This window comes from Salmo salar, chromosome ssa13 (assembly GCF_905237065.1).
Source record: "Salmo salar chromosome ssa13, Ssal_v3.1, whole genome shotgun sequence".
Lineage (NCBI taxonomy): Eukaryota > Metazoa > Chordata > Actinopteri > Salmoniformes > Salmonidae > Salmo > Salmo salar.
Window position 1 is genome coordinate 16,100,131 of NC_059454.1, and position 22,895 is coordinate 16,123,025.

A 22,895-nucleotide genomic window follows, 5' to 3' on the forward strand; every position below is an offset into this window, starting at 1 on the left:
AGGCAGGTGTGAGTGCATCTGCACGCACAATGAGACGAAGACTTTTGGAGGATGGCCTGGTGTCAAGAAGGGCAGCAAAGAAGCCACTTCTCTCTAGGAAAAACATCAGGGACAGACTGATATTCTGCTAATGGTACAGGGATTGGACTGCTGAGGACTGGGGTAAAGTCATTTTCTCTGATGAATCCCCTTTCCGATTGTTTAGGGCATCCGGAAAAAAGCTTGTCTGGAGAAGACAAGCTGAGCGCTACCATCAGTCCTTTGTCATGCCAACAGTAAAGCATCCTGAGACCATTCATGTGTGGGGTTGCTTCTCAGCCAAGGGAGTGGGCTCACTCACAATTTAGGCCTAAGAGCAGTGCCATGAATAAAGAATGGTACCAACACATCCTCCGAGAGCAACTTCTCCCAACCATCCAGGAACAGTTTGGTGACGAACAATGCCTTTTCCAGCATGATGGAGCACCTTGCCATAAGGCAAAAGTGATAACTAAGTGGCTTGGGGAACAAAACATTGATATTTTGGGTCCATGGCCAGGAAACTCCCCAGACCTTAATCCCATTGAGAACTTGTGGTCAATCCTCAAGAGGCACAATCAAAACCCCACAATTTCTGACAAACTCCAAGCATTGAATATGTGTAACGCCCTGGCTATAGAGAGGGGTTTTTTGTTCTTTATTTTGGTTAGGCCAGGGTGTTACATTGGGTGGGCGTTCTATGTTCTTTTTCTATATTTTTGTATTTCTTTGTTTTGGGCCGTGTGTGGCTCCCAATCAGGCACAGCTGAAGTTCGTTGTTGTTGATTGGGAGTCACACATAAGTGCATGTTTTTCCGTTGGGGTTTTGTGGGTAATTGTTTCTGTTAGAGTTTGCACCTGACAGGACTGTTGGCTGTCGGTTTTCTCTTTTCTTGTTTTTGTATAGTGTTCACGTTGTTCAATTAAATATTAAATGATGAACACTAACTCCGCTGCACCTTGGTCTTCTCTCCAGTACGACAACCGTTACATTATGCAAGAATGGGCTTCCATCAGTCAGGATGTGGCCCAGAAGTGAATTGACAGCATGCCAGGGCGGATTGCAGAGGTCTTGAAAAAGAAGGGTCAACACTGCAAATATTGACTCTTTGCATCAACTTCATGTAATTGTCAATAAAAGCCTTTGACACTTATGAAATGCTTGTAATTATACTTCAGTATTCCATAGTAACATCTGACAAAAATATCTAAAGACACTGAAGCATCAAACTTTGTGGAAATTAATATTTGTGTCATTCTCAAAACCTTTGGCCACGACTGTACATTCCTTCCATCTATAGCATTTCTTAACCTCTTACATCTAGACGTTCCGCTAGCGGAACACCTGCTCCAATATCCAATGATAGGCGTGGCGCGAATTACAAATTCCTCAAAAATACAAAAACTTCAATTTTTCAAACATATGACTATTTCACAGCATTTTAAAGACAAGACTCTCCTTTATCTAACCACACTGTTCGATTTCAAAAAGGCTTTACAGTGAAAGCAAAACATTAGATTATGTCAGCAGAGTACCAAGCCAGAAATAATCAGACACCCATTTTTCAAGCTAGCATATAATGCCACAAAAAACAAAACCACAGCTAAATGCAGCACTAACCTTTGATGATCTTCATCAGATGACAACCCTAGGACATTATGTTATAAAATGCATGCATGTTTTGTTCAATCAAGTTCATATTTATATCAAAAACCAGCTTTTTACATTAGCATGTGACGTTCAGAACTAGCATACCCCCCCGCAAACATCCGGTGAATTTACTAAATTACTCACGATAAACGTTCACAAAAAACATAACAATTATTTTAAGAATTATAGATACAGAACTCCTCTATGCACTCGATATGTCCGATTTTAAAATAGCTTTTCGGTGAAAGCACATTTTGCAATATTCTCAGTAGATAGCCCAGCCATCACGGCTAGCCATTTAGACACCGACCAAGTTTAGCCCTGATCAAACTCCGATTTACTATTACAAAAGTTTCATTACCTTTGTTGTCTTCGTCAGAATGCACTCCCAGGACTGCTACTTCAATAACAAATGTTGGTTTGGTCCAAAATAATCCATCGTTATATCCGAATAGCGGCATTTTGTTCATGCGTTCCAGACACTATCCGAAATGGTAAAGAAGGGTCGTGCGCATGGCGCAATTCGTGACAAAAAAATTCTAAATATTCCATTACCGTACTTCGAAGCATGTCAACCGCTGTTTAAAATCAATTTTTATGCCATTTTTCTCGTAGAAAAGCGATAATATTCCGACCGGGAATCTCCTTTTCGGCAAACAGAGGAAAAAATCACAAAGACGGGGGCGGCCAGGTCACGCGCCTAAGCCCACAGTCCCTTGATCGGCCACTTGAGAAAGGCGATAATGTGTTTCAGCCTGGGGCTGGGATGACGACATTCAGGTTTTTCCCGGGCTCTGAGCGCCTATGGACGACGTAGGAAGTGTCACGTTAGAGCAGAGATCCTTAGTAAAAGATAGAGATGGCAAAGAAGTTCCAGAAATGGTCAGACAGGCCACTTCCTGTAAAGGAATCTCTCAGGTTTTGACCTGCCATTTGAGTTCTGTTATACTCACAGACACCATTCAAACAGTTTTAGAAACTTTAGGGTGTTTTCTATCCATATATAATAAGTATATGCATATTCTAGTTACTGGGTAGGATTAGTAACCAGATTAAATCGGGTACGTTTTTTATCCAGCCGTGAAAATACTGCCCCCTAGCCATAAGAGGTTAATATTGCTCAGTTCCTTTGGCTTTGATGCCTCATGATTGGGTATTGCTCTGTTCAAGTAGACTGTGATTTTGCTGTGATCTGATAGGGGTGTCAGTGGGCTGACTGTGAACGCTCTAAGAGACTCTGGGTTGAGGTCAGTGATAAAGTAGTCTACAGTACTACTGCCAAGAGATGAGCTATAGGTGTACCTAACATAGGAGTCCCCTCGAAGCCTACCATTGACTATGTACATTCCCAGCGTTCGACAGAGCTGCAGGAGTTGTGACCCGTTTTTGTTGGTTATGTTGTCATAGTTGTGCCTAGGGGGGCATATGGGGGAGGGAATGCTGTCAACTCCAGGCAGGTGTTTGTCCCCCTATGTGCTGAGGGTGTCAGGCTATTGTCCGGTTCTGGCATTTAGGTCGTCACAGACTAGTACATGTCCCTGGGCCTGGAAATGATTGATTTCCCTCTCTAGGATGGAGAAGCTGTCTTCATTAAAGTATGGGGATTCTAGTGGGGGGATATAGGTAGCACACAGGAGGAAATTTTTCTCTGTTAAGATCATTTCCTTTTGAATTTCTAGCCAAATGTAAAATGTTCCTGTTTTGATTAATTTACATTTACATTTACGTCATTTAGCAGACACTCTTATCCAGAGCGACTTACAAATTGGTGCATTCACCTTATGATATCCAGTGGAACAACCACTTTACAATAGTACATCTATATCTTTTTTTTTTTTGGGGGGGTTAGAAGGATTACTTTATCCTATCCCAGGTATTCCTTAAAGAGGTGGGATTTCAGGTGTCTCCGGAAGGTGGTGATTGACTCCGCTGTCCTGGCATCGTGAGGGAGCTTGTTCCACCATTGGGGTGCCAGAGCAGCGAACAGTTTTGACTGGGCTGAGCGGGAACTGTGCTTCCGCAGAGGTAGGGAGGCGAGCAGGCCAGAGGTGAATGAACGCAGTGCCCTTCTTTGGGTGTAGGGACTGATCAGAGCCTGAAGGTACAGAGGTGCCGTTCCCCTCACAGCTCCGTAGGCAAGCACCATGGTCTTGTAGCGGATGCGAGCTTCAACTGGAAGCCAGTGGAGTGTGCGAAGGAGCGGGGTGATGTGTCAATTTAATGGAGTGAGTTAGGTCTGCTCTATACTAAATTACCATACCCCCTGAGTCCCTTCCCTGTTTCACACCTGGTAGTTTGGTGGATGGGACTACCATCCACCAAGACTTTTGGAGGATGGCCTGGTGTCAAGAAGGGCAGCAAAGAACTACCATCCACCAAACTACCAGCTTTCTGTAACCTAGAAGGAAACCAGTGGGTCCGTCTCCTCTATACCAGGTTTCTTGGAGGATGACATGTCTGTATTTCTGATTTCTTTGAATCCAGGTCCCTGCTCTTTAGGCCAAAGGCAGATGACCTCAGGCCTTGGATATTCCAGGATGAGATAGTGACGGCTTTGTGTTCCATAAAGTGTCAAATGTTGTTGGTTGTGTGGTTTGGCCTCAGGCCAGTAAGTGTGAGCAGAGCCTGCTGAGCATCTGGTACATGCCATTGGCTTGGGCTAGTGTAAGAGTGGGGGTTGGGCCTGTTTGCCCGCTCACAGCCTGGGCGTATGTGTGACTTCCATGTTGAGTCCCTCTTTGCGGGGGTGGGGTGCATGGGGTGGGCAGGAGGGGCATAGGTCTGATCTGAAGGGGGGGCCTAAATGGGTTGTGGGCATGGTTGACTTGGGGAGATGTTGATTGGTTGGGGTGGGGGTGTGTATGTGGCTGGTGGTGTTGTGGTCTGGATGTAGGTCCTCTCGGCGTGGGTCCTCTATGTGTAGGTCCGGGGGGGGTCCCGCAGGTCTGGGAGAGTGTCTTGCTGGTCTGGGCGGGGTGTCTATTGATTTGTTGCTCCTGTGTGAAGTGTTGGGGCTGCATTTGAGAGCGAAGTCCTTTAGGGTCCGGGTGAAGGTGGGCACTGCTGCCTTGAATAGGTGGACCTGGTCATAGAGGCTGTTCAAGTCCAGCATGGAGTGGTGGGCCAGGAAAACATTTGGTTTTGAGGCACAGTCACAGGAAATATTTGCGTTTACCCGCTGAGGGTGAGGGGGATAGCAGGGTGAAAGTATTTTGTGGTAGCAGGGTAGAGATAACCACTTGTGCGTTGGGGAAAGTAGAAGAAGCTTTTTCAATCACTCCCTTCAGTGCTGTGGCCACCCTTTCCTGCTGTGTTCTCCTGCTGTGTTCTGCTGGCTTCTTTGCGGGGGTGGCCACCTCTCTAGTGGGTTGTTCTCTGTCATACGCCATCCCCCTCACCCTCTCCTCCAGCAGTCTGATCCTCTCCTCTAGTGCTCTGTTCTTCTCCTACTCTTGCTTTTTATATTGTTGAAGTTGTCTCACCACAGTCCAGAGTGCAGATATGTCTCTCTCCACCTCCAGCTCTCCAGGTCTGGTTAAGGGGGTGTTGTTGTGCTGGACTGTTGACTGGGTCTGGTTAAGGGGGTGTTGTTGTGCTGGACTGTTGTCTGGGTCTGGTTAAGGGGGTGTTGTTGTGCTGGACTGTTGTCTGGGTCTGTGCTGACGGGAGTGTAATAACCTGCTGTTCCAGCTCCACCTGTCTCACCTCCAGCTGGGTAAATGTATCCTTCATTTCAATGAGGGAGTAGTACTCTGTGCTGGGATGTTGACTTTCCACTTGGGGTTCCTCGTCTGTGGGGTTATATAATGAAGAGGTCGGGTCTGACCCGCTCAGAGTGGGGGTATCTTTCTCAAGGGAGAGCTTCTCCTTCTGGGCTAATTCTTTGATTAGGTGAAAGTCCAGCTGAAACTGTTTGGTGTTGCCCTGTACCAATACTGTTCCAGACTTATAGAGATTTATATTAGCTTACTCAGAGTCCTCATTGTCTAGTATCCTGAGTTTCCACCCATCGGTAACAGCCCCCCTCTTAACAGAGGGGTAGTGTGCTAATATAGCACTATGCCATGCCAGGGGATGGTTTGTGTGGAAGATGAGGTTGCTGATGTTCCCATTTTTATAATAGTCAGCAAAAAGTGTCTCTTGATTTTCCATAAGGAGCTTCATTTTGTGATCTTTTCTTGCCTTATCATTCTTTACATACACAGAGTACTGTATTTAATTACCTCTGAACAGCGGGAGGCAGCTTCTAAGGCCTCTCCATTTGGTTGGAGTAGACTGTTCCACTCTCCTGCCATTGTTGGGCTGAAGGGCTTTGACACCTCTCACTTGACACATCAGTGCTAATTGAAGTTGTATCGCGCTTGGCAGCCTTAATTTAGCATTCAGTCCTTATAAAGTAACGTAATGTATTTTTCTTCTTGGCTTTTGGAAATAAAAAATATAGCTTCAGACTAAACATTACTCACTCAGTTCCAGGTTGGATGGTGTTTTCAGGTTTCTGTTGTTTTCCAGAACATTTGCTGTATAGCGTTGGAATAATAATCTTTGGTAGCTGTTAGCCTTCCAGGTGATTCCATAATTCCGTCCAAAATCAGGTTGTAGGTTTGGAGTTTTGATTTGGAGTGAAGGTTATGTTGTAGAGGGTAGCATCCTGTATATGTTCCTGACAAAAAAATCCAAGTTTATCTAACTCTAAATCTATATTTTTTGAATTAAGAACATGCTGAAAAATGCAGGAGCTCATCTGATGATGACCTCTGTCTCCTCTCACTCCCTTATACACCCCTCTACTCCCCTCCTACTCCCCCCTCTACAACCCTCTACTCCCTTATACACCCCTGTACTCCCCCTCAACTCCCCTTCTACTCCCTTTTACTCCCCGTCTACTCCCCCCTCTACTTCCCCACTACTCCCTTATACACCCCTTCAACTCCCCCACTACTCCCTTATACACCCCTCTACTCCCCTCCTACTCCCCCCTCTACAACCCTCTACTCCCTTATACACCCCTGTACTCCCCCTCAACTCCCCTTCTACTCCCTTTTACTCCCCGTCTACTCCCCCCTCTACTTCCCCACTACTCCCTTATACACCCCTTCAACTCCCCCACTACTCCCTTATACACCCCTCTACTCCCCTCCTACTCCCCCCTCTACAACCCTCTACTCCCTTATACACCCCTGTACTCCCCCTCAACTCCCCTTCTACTCCCTTTTACTCCCCGTCTACTCCCCCCTCTACTTCCCCACTACTCCCTTATACACCCCTTCAACTCCCCCACTACTCCCTTATACACCCCTCTACTCCCCCTTCAACTCCCCCTCTACTCGCTTATAACCCCCCTTCTACTCTCACCTCTACTCCCCCTTCTACAACCCTTCTTCTCCCATCCTCCTGTGACAACAGTATCTCTGAGAGGGGGGTGAAGACGAGGGGGATGGGGAGGAGGGTAGATGGGAGCAGGAGATGTCTGTCAGTATGACTAGCCCTGACATAGGACTCAATACCAATGCATCACTGCTGTCACTACTTATGGTGATAGAGAGAGCAGGCAGCATTGCTTTTTAGGATCTTATTTATCCATTTATTAGGTTTGTTTTCAGAAGCCCAGAATATAAATTACCCACCAACATCGCCGCTGACAGGACATGAGACGCACGCACACCCGCACGCACATACCTACCCACACACACACACAGCCACACAGTAGTTCGCAAGCCAGCGTGGCAAATATTTGTCCATATGTAGAGGAACTTGTGGATTGGTAGCAGGGTAAACAGGTCAGTCAGTCTGAATATGTAATAATGTATACACACAGAGCAGGCGCTGGTTGAGAAGCTGTTTACAGTAGCTGAGAGTTCTCTTATGGGATAATTTGTCACTGTCAGCTCTCTTTGCTTATGGGTCGTTCCACGAAAAGAGTTCCTTTTGTGTAGAAATTGTGCAACAATATTTCATTTTAAAAGCCTGTTATAATAAAGGGCAGCTCCATCAACTTCATTCCCCTTATCTCCAGCACAATACCAGTGTCTCCATATGTGAAAATTGAGTTCTACCCATGAAAAGTGGTGGATGACGTTATTAAAAGTTCAACCATTTTAATTCGCTGTGTCGTGGGGAGCAAGAAGATCCCCTCCCTCTGGCTAGAAACTCATTACAGGTTTTGAAAATCGCTGTTTTTCTTTTAATCCTACCCTGTGATGTCACATAGAAGCATTTTTTAGGACCTTTCTTTTTCTCTTTTTAACCACAGATCATAGAAACGTGCCATTTTCACATATGTAGACACTGGTATTGCGATGGCGATGGCGATAATGAAAATAAGGTTGAAAAGTGGTAGAATTGTTTTTAAATGAATTGTCATTAGATATTGACCGTATAGAGAATTCAATATATCATGTCTGTATGTGGCAGCCTACAGCAGTTTGACATGTCTCTCCGTCAACCCTGTGTCACTTCCAGGAAGATTTCAACCCACTTAATCTGAACATTTCTCTAAGTTTCACCATCATTGTAAAGCCCTAGTTATTCTGTTACCTTGAAAAAGTAATTTCTGAATATTATTATTTATTTAATGTGATTAGTGGTTCATTTACGTGCCGTGAACTGAACTCTCATTTTAATATTGTGAAAATATTCCTTTAAAAAAATGTTTTTCAAGAGAAACATTGAACTTATAATAGTCAAATCATAGTGTTTTGACGTGGAAAACTGAGCATGTCGAGCAAAACACATTAACCCTGTTACCCATAGATAGACAGGCTAGAAATGTTTTAGCAATTCAATTTTTTGGTAAAACTTGTATTTAATTGCCACTCCCTGTTGCACAAAACAGGAAGTGACAAGCGAATTTATGGCTGATTCAAGAATAAATCTTCTCACTGTTACGGTTAAATGCTTTTTGTTCTTTTTTCAAACCCAATGAAAAAGAATGAGAAACAAAATATGTACTTGTTCTTAATGTAAAAAAATTAAATACATTTACATAGATGGGTCAGAGTTTGTAATGTCTTTCTCTAATATAATTTGAAATTTAATAGGCACTTACTATAGTTTTTAAATTGTTTTACTTACCTCTTGAGATGGAAGATGGCACTGCAGTTGACCAATTCTGCTTTTTTGTGTGTTTTTTATGCTGATCTTACGTTTTTGTAAATAATATTTCCTATGACCGAAAACAGCTTCTGGACATCAGAACAGCGATCACTAACCTCAATTTGGATGAAGATTTGTACTTCAACGAGTTGGCAGCTGTGGATGTACTGCTCATTCCGGACCACGCCGTAATCCCTGGGACTCGAAAGAGGAAGAGACGGCGCATGAGCGGCAATCGAGCGGGCTCCCTGACGAGACTATGTCGGCGAGTTAATAAACCGTCTCTACCCTCCGTTCTACTAGCAAAAGTACAATCACTAGAGAATAAACTGGACGGGCTCCGTTTGAGACTATCCTATCAACGGGACCTGAAGAACTGTAATATCCTATGTTTCTCTGAGTCGTGACTGAACAAGGATATAGATAATATACATCTAGTTGGTTTTTCTATGCATCGTCAAGACCGAACGGCAGCTCTGGGTAAGATTAAAGAGGGAGGTTGGTGTCTCTGTTAAGAATAGCTGGTCCGTGATCTCTAATGTTAAAGAGGTCTCTAGGTTCTGCTCGCCTGAGAATACCTCATGATAATCTGCAGAACAAACTATTTACCAAGAGAATTTTATTCTATATATTTCGTAGCTGTCTATTTACCAACAAAAACCAATGCTGGCACTGAGACCAATCTCAAACTAGTTGTATAGCGCCATAAGCAAACGAGAGGCAGTGGCCAGTGATTTTAACGAAAACATTATAATGTTTACTCCACACACAGAAATGCATACAAAGCTCCCCCTTGCCCTCCATTTGGTAAATCTGACCATAACTTTATCCTCCTGATTCCTGCTTACAAGCAAAACTCAAACATAAGTGGTCTGATGAAGTAGATGCTAAACTACAGGAATGTTTCGCTAGCACAGACTGGAATACGTTCTGGGATTCTTCCAATAGCATTGAAGAGTTTACCACATCAGTCACCGGGTTCAATAATACGTGCATCAACGACAACCTCCCCACAGTGACCGTTTGTACATATCTCAACCAGAAGCCATGGATTACAGGCAACATCCGCACTGAGCTAAAGGCTAGAGCTGCTGCTTTCAAGGACGGGACACTAATCCAGACACTTATAAGATATCCCGCAACGCCCTCCAACGAACCATCAAACAGGCAAAAGGTCAATAAAGGACTAACATCGAAACCTACTTTGTCAGCTCTGATGCTCATGGATGTGGCAGGGCTTGCAAACTATCACAAATTACAAAAGGAAACCCAGCCGTGAGCTGCCTGGTGACGCAAGCCTAGCATACAAGATATATTCCTTCTATGCTCGCTTCGAGGCAAGTAACACTGAATCATGCATAAGATCACAAGCTGTTCTGGACGACCTTGTGATCTTGCTCCACAAGGCCACGTGGCCAGAAGGATTACCAGGACGCATACTCTGAGCATGCGCTGACCAGCTGGCAAGTTTCTTCACTGACATTTTCAAACTCTCCCTGAGCCACTCTGTAATAACTACATGTTTCAAGCAGAGCACCATAGTCCCTGTGCCCAAGAACGCCAAGGGAACCTGTCTAAACGACATTCACCTTGTAGCACTTACATCTGTAGCCATGAAATGCTTTGAAAGGCTGGCCATGGGTCACATTAACATCACCATCCCAGATACCTTGGACCCACTCCAATTCGCATAACGCCCCAACAGATCCACAGATGACGCAATCTCTATTGGACTCCACACTGCCCTCTCCCAGCTGAACAAGCAGAACACCTACGTGAGAATGCTGTTCATTGGTGTTGAACACTGAGCTTCAGTCATAGTGCTCATCACTAAGCTCAGGACCCTGGGACTTGAACAACTCCCGCTGCAACTAGTTCCTGGGCTTCCTAACGGGCCACCCCCGGGTGGTGAGGGTAGAAACAACACATCCGCCACGGTGACCCTCAACACGACTCAAGCCACCCAAGTCATAGACTGTTCTCTCTCTCTCTCTGTGTGTGTGTGTGTGTGTGTGTGAGGGAGGGGGGGATCTCAGTTGTAGGGTAAATTAATGGGGGTATGTCTCCGCTATAGAGTATAAACACACAGAAACCAGCCCAGGTAATACATGGGTTAGCTCTGTAATCAGCTCCTCAACACCACACTTCTGATGACAGATTTACACACCAGCACAGTGTGAGTGTTTGTTTGTGTGTGTGTTTGCATGCTGAGAGATTTACACAAGTAGTGTCACTTTGCCATCTGTCAAGTCTCATCTTGTCTCTTTCGTCTCCATACTTCTATTTTACCTTTATTTAACAAGGCATGTCAGTTAAGAACAAATTCTTATTTACAATGACGGCCTACACCGGCCAAACCCAAACGACCGGGCCAATTGTGCGCCGCCCTATGGGACTCCCAATCATGGCCGGTTGTGATACAGTCTGGATTCGAACCAGGGTGTCTGTAGTGACGCCTCTAGCACTGAGATGCAGTGCTTTAGACCACCCGGAAACTCCATGTTTCAATAGACTCTCCACCGGGAGCGCCATGTTTCAATAGACTCTCCACCGGGAGCGCCATGTTTCAATAGACTCTTCAACGGGAGCTCCATGTTTCAATAGACTCTCCACCGGGAGCTCCATGTTTCTATAGACTCTCCACCGGGAGCTCCATGTTTCTATAGACTCTCCACCGGGAGCTCCATGTCTCTATAGACTCTCCACCGGGAGCTCCATGTTTCTATAGACTCTCCACCGGGAGCTCCATGTTTCTATAGACTCTCCACCGGGAGCTCCATGTTTCTATAGACTTTCCACCGGGAGCTCCATGTTTCTATAGACTTTCCATGATGCAACAACATACATTATGTAATGTTTTTGTGGATCAGTTTACAGTTTGAAAACAATCTGTCTTAGCATGCACTTTCTTAGAATCTTATTCTCCCTCTCTCTTCTCTCTCTCGCTCTCTCTTTCTCCCTCTCTTTTTCTTTCTGAAGGCAAGTGAAGTGTCCAAACATCCTTAAACAGATGGTTTCAGGGGAGAGGAGGCCAGATGGACTGACAGACGGACATCCACACTCCATCTCACAGGTGTGTATGTGTGTGTGTGTATATGTGTGTGTAGGGCTGTACTGAGGTGTTAGTATGCTCAGACTCCTGATCATACCAGGGTATTCCCAGGCACTGGAAAAAGTATAGTACCCTTCCCTGCCAGCTTAGACTGACTCTGTTACACTTCTCTTTCTACTCTCTCCCCCTGCTCTAGGTTACACCCCCTCGCTCTCTCTCACCCCCCTCTCTGTCTCTCTCTTTCCCCCTCTCTCTGTCTATCTCTTTCCCCCCTCTCTCTATCTCTCTTTCCCCCCTCTCTCTGTCTCTCTCTGTCTCTCACCCCTCTCTGTCTCTCACTCACTCACTCTCACCCCTCCCCCTCTCTCTCTCTCACTCTCTCCCCCTCTCTCTCTCTCACTCTCACTCTCTCTCTGTCTCTCCCCCTCTCTCCCCCTCTCTCTCTCTCCCCCTCTCTCTCTCTCCCCCTCTCTGTCTCTCACTCACTCACTCTCACCCCTCCCCTCTCTCTCTCTCACTCTCTCCCCCTCTCTCTCTCTCACTCTCACTCTCTCTCTGTCTCTCCCCCTCTCTCTGACTCTCTCCCCCCCTCTCTCTCTCACTCTCACTCTCTCTCTCTCTCCCCCTCTCTCTGACTCTCTCCCCCCTCTCTCCCCCCTCTCTCTCTCTCACTCTCACTCTCTCTCTGTCTCTCCCCCTCTCTCTCACTCTCTCCCCCTCTCTCTCTCTCACTCTCACTCTCTCTCTCTCTCTCCCCCTCTCTCTGACTCTCTCCCCCCCTCTCTCCCCCCTCACTCCCCCCTCTCTCTTCTCCCTTTCTCTCTCTATCTCTCCCCCCTCTGTCTCTCTTTGTCTCTCTCTCCCCCCTCTCTCTGTGTCTCGCTCTCTCCCCCATCTCTCTCTCTCCCCCTCTCTTTCCCCCCTACCACTCTCTCTCTCTCACCCCCACTCTCTCTCTCTCCCCCCTCTCTCTCTCCCTCCTTTCGCTCTGTCTCTCTCTCTATCCCCACTCTTTCTCCGCCATATCTCTCTATGTCTCCCCCCTCTCTAACTCTGTCCCCCTCTCTCTCTCCCCCTCTCTCCCGCTCTCTCTCTCCCTTCTCTCTGTATCTCCCTCTCTCTCCCCTCTCTCTGTCTCTCCCTCTCTCTCCCCCTCTCTCTGTCTCTCGTGCTCCCCCTCTTTCTGTCTCTCACCCCCTCTCTCTCCCTCTCTCTCCCCCCTCTCTTTCTCTCTCCCCCTCTATTGCTCTCTCTCACCCCTCTCTCTCTCTCCCCGCTCTGACTCTCTTTCCCCCTTAATTGTCTTTCTCTGTTTCTCTCTCCCCCCTCTGTCTTTCTCCCCCCTCTTACCCCCCACCCTCTCTCTATCTCTCTCCCCCCTCTCTGTCTCTCTCTCCCACCCTCTTTTATGTCTCTCTCTCACCCCCTCTCTCTTTCTCTCTCTCCCTCTCTCTGTCTCTCTCTCTCTCACCCCCTTTCTATGTCTCTCTCTCACTCTCTCCCCTGTCTCTTTCTCTCCTCTCTCTCTGTCTCTCCCTCTCTCCCCTCTCTCTGTCTCTCCCTCTCTCCCCCTCTCTCTCCATCTCTCTCTGTCTCTCTCTCCCCCTTCTCCCCCTTCTCTGTCTCTCTCTCCCCCTCTCTCCCCCTCTCTCTTTCTCCCTCTATCTCTCTCCTCTCCCCCTCTCTCTCTCCCCCCTCTCAAACTCTCTCTCTCCCTCGCTCTCTGTCCCTCTCTCCCCTCTCTCTCCCCTCTCTCCCATCTCTCTCACCCCCTCCCTGTCTCTCACCCCCTCTCTCTCTCACCCTCCCTCTCTCCCTCTCTCACCCCCCCCTCTCCCTGTCTCTCACCCCCCCTCTCACCCCCTCTCTCTTTCTCTCTCCCCCTCTCTCTCTGTCTCTCTCTATCTCTCTCCTCTCCCCCTCTCTCTCTCCCCCCTCTCAAACTCTCTCTCTCCCTCTCTCTGTCTCTCTCTCCCCCCTCTCTCCCCCCTCTCTCTGTCTCTCACTCACCCCTCTCTCTGTCTCTCTCTCTACCCCTCTCTCTGTCTCCCCCCCTCTTCTCTCCCACCTTCTCTCCCTCTCTCTCTCTCTCCCCCCTCTGTCTCTCTCTCTCTCTCCCCTCTCTCTCCCCCCTCTGTCTCTCTCACCCTCTCTCTCTCTCGCCACTCTCTGTCTCTCTCTCCCCCCCTCTCTCTGTCTCTCACTCACCCTTCTCTCTGTCTCTCTCTCTACCCCTCTCTCTGTCTCCCCCCTCTTCTCTCCCACCTTCTCTCCCTCTCTCTCTCTCCCCCCCCCTCTGTCTCTCTCTCTCCCCTCTCTCTCCCCCTCTGTCTCTCTCACCCTCTCTCTCTCTCTTCCCCCTCTCTGTCTCTCTCTCTCCCACTCTCACCCCTCTGTCTCTCTCTCTCTCCTCTCTGTCTCTCCCTCTCTCTCCCCCCTCTCTCTCTTCTCCCTCCATCTCTCCCCCTCTCTCTTCTCCCTCTCTCCCCCCTCTCTCACCCCCCTCTCTCTTTCTCTCTCCCCCTCTCTCTCTGTCTCTCTCTCGCCACTCTCTGTCTCTCTCTCTCTCTCTCTCTCTCTCTCTCTCGATCTGTCTCCCTCCCCCCTCTGTCTCTCTCTCTCTCCCCCTGTCTCCGTCTCTCTCTCTCTCCATCTCTCTCTCTCCCCCTCTCTCCGTCTCTCTCTCTCCATCTCTCTCTCTCTCCCCCTCTCCCCGTCTCTCTCCCCGTCTTTTGGATGTCTGGAACACATAGCTTATTTCCCCCCTGAAATACTTCCTCTGTTTGTTAATGAACACAAATGTTGCTCTCACCTGGGAGAGGAGTCCCAGTCTGAGGGAGGGAACATTGACACGGTATAGACGGAAGGAGTGTAGACAGATGAAAGACTTCCTCGTTATAGTTTAGAAAAACTCACGTGGCAGTTGAGGTAGCTCGGTGCTGACCAATACTAATGTTCTACCACATGAATAACGGCACCTCTTACAGAATACAAGCTGTACATTTTTTTTCCCGAAATGGTAAAAGAGAGTACCAGGGTTTTTATAGTTGCTTTGTTTGTTACGCATGATGCCAAAACATAACAAGCTGCACTTGTATGGTAACTCATGTATAGTGGTGTTTCTCAGTAGCCCTCATGTCTTACTGTCTCACTGCACGCTGGGATTGTGTTGGAGCCACCAGGCTTTAAAGGCCCCCTATTCCTCACTCTCTCGCTCACTCTCTCTCTCTCTATCGCTGGTCCCATCAGGAACACAGCACGCTCTGAGGGTAAACACAAACAAACAGTTCCTTTGTGGTTTATCCAGCCGCTGAAAGGTACCCAGCTGAGTTTATATGGGGGAGCGATAGCATCGCTCTGTGATCGTCTCCATCTCGCCGTGCTGCACATCTCCCACAACCCTCATATTGCATTCACTCAACTCTGATCTCCCCGCCCTTACCCACAACAATCACACTCCATAACCATTTCTACTTTATTCTTCATCAAGACTAGGACAAAAGAAAAGTGGTCACTGACACGATCCTGGAGAGGTAAGGGGTGCTGTTTTTTTGTTCCAGCATAGCACAAACACACCTGATTCAGCTAGTCAAGGGCTTGATGACTAGTTGAAGTCGCTTTAATGTCATTCATCATCTACTGTGCTGGAGATGTAGAGAGATAGATACAGAGAGATAGATACAGAGATAGATACAGAGATAGATACAGAGAGATAGAGAGATAGATGTAGAGGGATAGATGTAGAGAGATAGGTAGAGAGATAGATACAGAGAGGTAGAGACGTAGATACAGAGAGATAGATACAGAGAGGTAGAGAGATGGATACTGAGAGGTAGAGAGGGAGAAAGATGGATACAGAGGGGTAGACAGATGGATACAGAGAGGTAGAAAGATGGATACAGAGAGATAGAGAAGGAGAAAGATGGATACTGAGAGGTAGACAGATGGATACTAAGAGGTAGAGAGGGAGAAAGATGGATACAAAGAGGTAGAGAGGGAGAAAGATGGATACTGAGAGGTAGACAGATGGATGTAGAGAGGGAGAAAGATGGATACAGAGAGGTAGAGAAGGAGAAAGATGGATACTGAGCGGTAGAGAAGGAAAAATATGGATACTGAGAGGTAGAGAGGGAGAAAGATGGATACTGAGAGGTAGAGAGGGAGAAAGATGGATACAGAGTGGTAGAGAGGGAGAACGATGGATACAGAGAGGTAGAGAGGGAGAAAGATGATACAGAGTGGTAGAGAGGGAGAAAGATGGATACAGAGAGGTAGAGAAGGAAAAAGATGGATACTGAGAGTTAGACAGATGGATACAGAGAAGTAGAGAGGGATACAGATGATACAGAGAGGGAGAAAGATGGATACTGAGAGGGAGAAGGATGGATACAGAGAGGTAGAGAGGGAGAAAGATGGATACTGAGAGGTAGAGAGGGAGAAAGATGGATACTGAGCGGTAGAGAAGGAAAAAGATGGATACTGAGAGGTAGACAGATGGATACTAAGAGGGAGGAGGATGGATACAGAGAGGTAGAGAGGGAGAAAGATGGATACTGAGAGGTATAGAGGGAGAAAGATGGATACTGAGAGGTAGAGAGGGAGAAAGATGGATACTGAGAGGTAGAGAGGGAGAAAGATGATACAGAGTGGTAGAGAGGGAGAAAGATGGATACAGAGAGGGAGACAGATGGATACAGAGAGGTAGAGAAGGAGACAGATAGATACTGAGTGGTAGACAGATGGATACTGAGAGGTAGACAGATGGATACTGAGAGGTAGACAGATGGATACTGAGAGGTTGGCAGATGGATACTGAGAGGTTGGCAGATGGATACTGAGAGGTAGTCAGATGGATGCTGAGAGGAAGAGAGGGAGAAAGATGGATACAGAATGGTAGACAGACGGATACTGAGTGGTAGAGAGGGAGAAGGATGGATACAGAAGTAGAGAGGGAGAAAGATGGATACTGAGAAGGAGAGAGGGAGAAAGGTGGATACTGAGAGGTAGAGAGGGAGAAAGATGGATACAGAGGGGTAGAGAGGGAGAAAGATCGATTCTGAGAGGTAGAGAGGGAGACAGAAGGATACAGAGAGGTAGATAAGGAGAAAGATGGATACAGAGAAGCTGACAGATGGATACAGAGGTAGAGAGGGAGAAAGATGGATACAGAGTGGTATAGAGGGAGAAAGATGGATACAGAGAGGTAAACAGATGTATACTGAGAGGTAGAGAGGGAGAAAGATGGATACCGAGAGGTAGAGAGGGAGAAAGATGGATACAGAGGGGTAGAGAGGGAGAAAGATCGATTCTGAGAGGTAGAGAGGGAGAAAGATGGATACAGAGTGGTATAGAGGGAGAAAGATGGATACAGAGAGGTAAACAGATGTATACTGAGAGGTAGAGAGGGAGAAAGATGGATACCGAGAGGTAGAGAGGGAGAAAGATGGATACTGAGAGGTAGACAGATGGATACTGAGAGGGAGAAGGATGGATACAGAGAGGTAGAGAGGGAGAAAGATGGATACAGAGATGTAGAGAAGGAGACAGATGGATACTGAGAGGTAGACAGATGGATACTGAGAGGTAGACAGATGGATACTGAGAGGTAGACAGATGGATATTGAGAGGTAGTCAGATGGATACTGAGAGGTAGAGAGGGAGAAAGATGGATACAGAATGGTAGACAGCTGGATATTGAGATGTAGACAGATGGATACTGATTGGTAGAGATTGAGAAGGATGGATACAGAGGTAGAGAGGGAGAAAGATGGATTCTGAGAAGGAGAGAGGGAGAAAGGTGGATACTGAGAGGTAGAGAGGGAGAAAGATGGATACAGAGGGGTAGAGAGGGAGACAGATGGATACAGAGAGGTAGATAAGGAGAAAGATGGATACAGAGAAGCTGACAGATGGATACAGACAGAGAGAGTGAGAAAGATGGATACAGAGAGGTAGAGAGGGAGAAAGATGGATACAGAGAGGTAAACAGATGGATACTGAGGGGTAGAGAGGGAGAAAGATGGATACTGAGAGGTAGACAGATGGATACAGCGAGGTAGAGAGGGAGAAATATGGATACAGAGAGGTTGAGAAGGAGAAAGATGGATACATAATGGTAGACAGATGGATACAGAGAGGTAGAGAGGGACAAATATGGATACTGAGGGTTAGACAGATGGATACAGAGAGGTAGAGAGGGATAAAGATGGATGCTGAGCGGTAGAGAAGGAGAAAGATGAATACTGAGAGGTAGACAGATGGATACTGAGGGAGAAGGATGGATACAGAGAGGTAGAGAGGGAGAAGGATGGATACTGAGGGGTAGAGAGGGAGAAATATGGTTACTGAGAGGTAGATAAGGAGACAGATGGATACAGAGAAGTTGACAGATCGATACAGAGGTAGAGAGGGAGAGGATGGATACAGAGAGGTAGGGAGGGAGACAGATCGATACAGAGGTAGAGAAGGAGATAGATGGATGCCGAGAGTTAGACAGATGGATACAGAGGGGTAGAGAGGGATAAAGATGGATGCTGAGCGGTAGAGAAGGAGAAAGATGAATACTGAGAGGTGACAGATGGATACTGAGAGGGAGAAGGATGGAGGTAGAGAGGGAGAAGGATGGATACCGAGGGGTAGAGAGGGAGAAATATGGTTACTGAGAGGTAGAGAAGGAGAATGATGGATACTGAGAAGTAGACAGATGGATACTGAGAGGGAGAAGGATGGATACAGAGAGGTAGAATGATGGATACTGAGAGGTAGAGAGGGAGAAAGATCGATACTGAGAGGTAGAGAGGGAGAAAGATGGATACTGAGAGGTAGAGAGGGAAAATGATGATGCAGAGTGGTAGAGAGGGAGACAGATGGATACTGAGAGGTAGAGAGGGAGAAAGATGGATACAGTGAGGTAGAGAAGGAGACAGATAGATACAGAGGTAGACAGATGGATACTGAGAGGTAGACAGATGGATACTGAGAGGTAGACAGATGGATACTGAGAGGTAGAGAGGGAGAAAGATGGATACATAATGGTAGACAGATGGATACTGAGAGGTAGACAGATGGATACTGAGTGGTAGAGAGGGAGAAGGATGGATACAGAGGAAGAGAGTGAGAAAGATGGATGCTGAGAGGGAGAGAGGGAGAAAGGTGGATACTGAGAGGGAGAAAGATGGATACAGAGGGTAGAGAGGGAGAAAGATGGATACTGAGTGGTAGACAGATGGATACTGAGAGGGAGAAGGATGGATACTGAGAGGTAGAGAGGGAGAAAGATGGATACTGAGAGGTATAGATGGAGAAAGATGGATACAGAGGGCTAGAGAGGGAGAAAGATGGATACAGAGAGGTGGAGAGGGAGAAAGATGGATACTGAGAGGTAGAGAGGGAGAATGATGATACAGAGTGGTAGAGAGCGAAAACGATGGATACAGAGAGGTAGAGAGGGAGAAAGATGATACAGACTGGTAGAGAGGGAGAAAGATGGATACAGAGAGGGAGACAGATGGATACTGAGAGTTAAAGAGGGAGAAAGATGGATACAGAGTGGTAGAGAAGGAGACAGATGGATACTGAGTGGTAGACAGATGGATACTGAGAGGTAGACAGATGGATACTGAGAGGTAGAAAGATGGATATTGAGAGGTAGTCAGATGGATACTGAGAGGTAGAGAGGGAGAAAGATGGATACAGAATGGTAGACAGATGGATACTGAGAGGTAGACAGATGGATACTGAGTGGTAGAGAGGGAGAAGGATGGATACAGAGGTAGAGAGGGAGAAAGATGGATGCTGAGAAGGAGAGAGGGAGAAAGGTGGATACTGAGAGGTAGAGAGGGAGAAAGATGGATACAGAGGGGTAGAGAGGGAGAAAGATCGATACTGAGAGGTAGAGAGGGAGACAGATGGATACAGAGAGGTAGATGAGGAGAAAGATGGATACAGAAAAGCTGACAGATGGATACAGAGGTAGAGAGGGAGAAAGATGGATACAGAGAGGTAGAGAGGGTGAAAGATGGATACAGAGAGGTAAACAAATGGATACTGAGAGGTAGAGAGGGAGAAAGATGGATACTGAGAGGTAGAGAGGGAGAAAGATGGATACTGAGAGGTGGACAGATGGATACTGAGAGGTAGACAAATGGATACTGAGTGGTAGAGAGGGAGAAGGATGGATACAGAGGTAGAGAGGGAGAGAGATGGATACTGAGAGGAGAGAGGGAGAAAGGTGGATACTGAGAGTTAGACAGATGGATACAGAGAGGTAGAGAAGGAGAAAGATGGATACAGAGAGGTAGATAAGGAGACAGATGGATACAGAGAAGTTAACAGATGGATACAGAGGTAGACAGGGAGAAAGATGGATACAGAGAGGTAGGGAGGGCGACAGATGGATACAGAGAGGTAGATAAGGAGACAGATGGATACAGAGAGGTTGACAGATGGATACAGAGAGGTAGAGAGGGATAAAGATGGATGCTGAGCGGTAGAGAAGGAGAAAGATGAATACTGAGAGGTAGACAGATGGATACTGAGAGGAGAAGGATGGATACAGAGAGGTAGAGAGGGAGAAGGATGGATACTGAGGGGTAGAGAAGGAGAAATATGGTTACTGAGAGGTAGAGAGGGAGAAAGATGGATACTGAGAGGTAGAGAAGGAGAATGATGGATACTGAGAGGTAGACAGATGGATACTGAGAGGGAGAAGGATGGATACAGAGAGGTAGAATGATGGATACTGAGAGGTAGAGAGGGAGAAAGATGGATACTGAGAGGTAGAGAGGGAGAAAGATGGATACTGAAAGGTTGAGAGGGAAAATGATGATATAGAGTGGTAGAGAGGGAGAAAGATGGATACAGAGAGGTAGAGAGGGAGAAAGATGACAGAGAGAGAGTGAGACAGATGGAAGCTGAGAGGTAGAGAGGGAGAAAGATGGATACAGAGAGGTAGAGAAGGCGACAGATAGATACACAGGTAGACAGATGGATACTGAGAGGTAGACAGATGTATACTGAGAGGTCGAGAGGGAGAAAGATGGCTACACAATGGTAGACAGATGGATACTGAGGGGTAGACAGACGGATACTGAGTGGTAGAGAGGGAGAAGTATGGATACAGAGCAAGAGAGTGAGAAAGATGGATACTGAGAGGGAGAGAGGGAGAAAGGTGGATACTGAGAGGGAGAAAGATGGATACAGAGGGGTAGAGAGGGAGAAAGATGGATACAGAGAGGTAGAGAGGGAGAAAGATGGATACAGAGATGTAGAGAGGGAGAAAGATGGATACTGAGTGGGAGGGAGAAAGGTGGATACTGAGAGGGAGAAAGATGGATACAGAGGGGTAGAGAGGGAGAAAGATGGATACAGAGAGGTAGAGAGGGAGAAAGATGGATACAGAGATGTAGAGAGGGAGAAAGATGGATACTGAGTGGGAGGGAGAAAGGTGGATACTGAGAGGGGAGAAAGATGGATACAGGGGGGTAGAGGGGGAGACAGATGGATACAGAGAGGTAGATAAGGAGAAAGATGGATGCAGAGAGGTAGAGAAGGAGAAAGATGGATACTGAGAGGTAGACAGATACAGAGAGGTAGAGAGGGAGAAAAATGGATACAGAGAGGTAGAGAGGGAGAAAGGTGGATACTGAGAGGGAGAAAGATGGATACAGAGGGGTAGAGACGGAGAAAGATGGATACTGAGAGGTAGTTAGGGAGAAAGATGGATACTGAGAGGTAGAGAGGGAGACAGATGGATACAGAGAGGTAGATAAGGAGAAAGATGGATGCAGAGAGGTAGAGAAGGAGAAAGATGGATACTGAGAGGTAGACAGATACAGAGAGGTAGAGAGGGAGAAAAATGGATACAGAGAGGTAGAGAGGGAGAAAGATGGATACTGAGAGTTAGAGACGGAGAAAGATCGATACTGAGAGGTAGTTAGGGAGAAAGATGGATACTGAGAGGTAGAGAGGGATAAAGATGGATACAGAGAGGTAGAGAAGGAGAAAGATGGATACTGAGAGGTAGACAGATAGATGTAGAGAGGGAGAAAGATGGATACAGAGAGGTAGAGAGGGAGAAAGATGGATACAGAGAGGTAGCGAGGGAGAAAGATGGATACAGAGAGGTAGAGAGGGAGAAAGATGGATACAGAGAGGTAGCGAGGGAGAAAGATGGATACAGAGAGGTAGAGAGGGAGAAAGATGGATACAGAGAGGTAGAGAGGGAGAAAGATGGATACTGAGAGGTAGAGAGGGAGAAAGATGGATACAGAGATATCGACAGATGGATACAAAGATGGGAACAGAGAGGTAGAGAGGGAGAAAGATTGATTCTGAGATGTAGGGAGGGAGACAGATGGATACAGAGAGGTAGATAAGGTGAAAGATGGATACAGAGAAGTTGACAGATGGATACAGAGGTAGAGAGGGAGAAAGATGGATACAGAGAGGTAGAGAGGGTGAAAGATGGATACAGAGAAATAAACAGATGGATACTGAGAGGTAGAGAGGGAGAAAGATGGATACTGAGAGGTAGAGAGGGATAAAGATGGATACTGAGAGGTAGAGAGGGATAAAGATGGATGCAGAGAGGTAGAGAAGGAGAAAGATGGATACTGAGAGGTAGACAGATACAGAGAGGTAGAGAGGGAGAAAAATGGATACAGAAAGGTAGAGAAGGAGAAGGATAGATACAGAGAGGGAGAAAGATGGATACAGAGACGTACCGAAGGAGAAAGATAGATACAGCGAGGGAGAAAGATGGATACAGAGAGGTAGAGAAGGAGAAAGATGGATACAGAGGGGTAGAGAAGTAGAAAGATGGATACAGAGAGGTAGAGAAGGAGAAAGATGGATACAGAGAGGTAGAAAAGGAGAAAGATGGATACAGCGAGGGAGAAAGATGGATACTGAGAGGTAGAGAGGGAGAAAGATGGATACTGAGAGGTAGAGAGGGAGAAAGATGGATACTGAGACGTAGAGAGGGAGAAATATGGATACTGAGAGGTAGAGAGGGGGAAAGATGGATACAGAGAGGTAGAGAGGGAGAAAGATGGATACAGAGTAGAGAAGGAGAAAGAT

The 22,895-nt window shown here is 46.7% G+C and overlaps 1 protein-coding gene across 2 annotated transcripts in view; it reads left to right on the forward strand.

Moving 5' to 3' along the window:
- Window positions 1-22,895, forward strand: part of LOC106566523 (ERC protein 2) — a 448,684-nt gene that overhangs the window by 204,450 nt on the left and 221,339 nt on the right. For both annotated transcript variants that reach the window (XM_045692987.1, XM_045692988.1), the window contains exon 10: window positions 11,744-11,837. In XM_045692987.1, coding sequence (XP_045548943.1) covers window positions 11,744-11,837 — 94 coding nt within the window. The remainder of the gene's footprint in view (window positions 1-11,743; window positions 11,838-22,895) is intronic.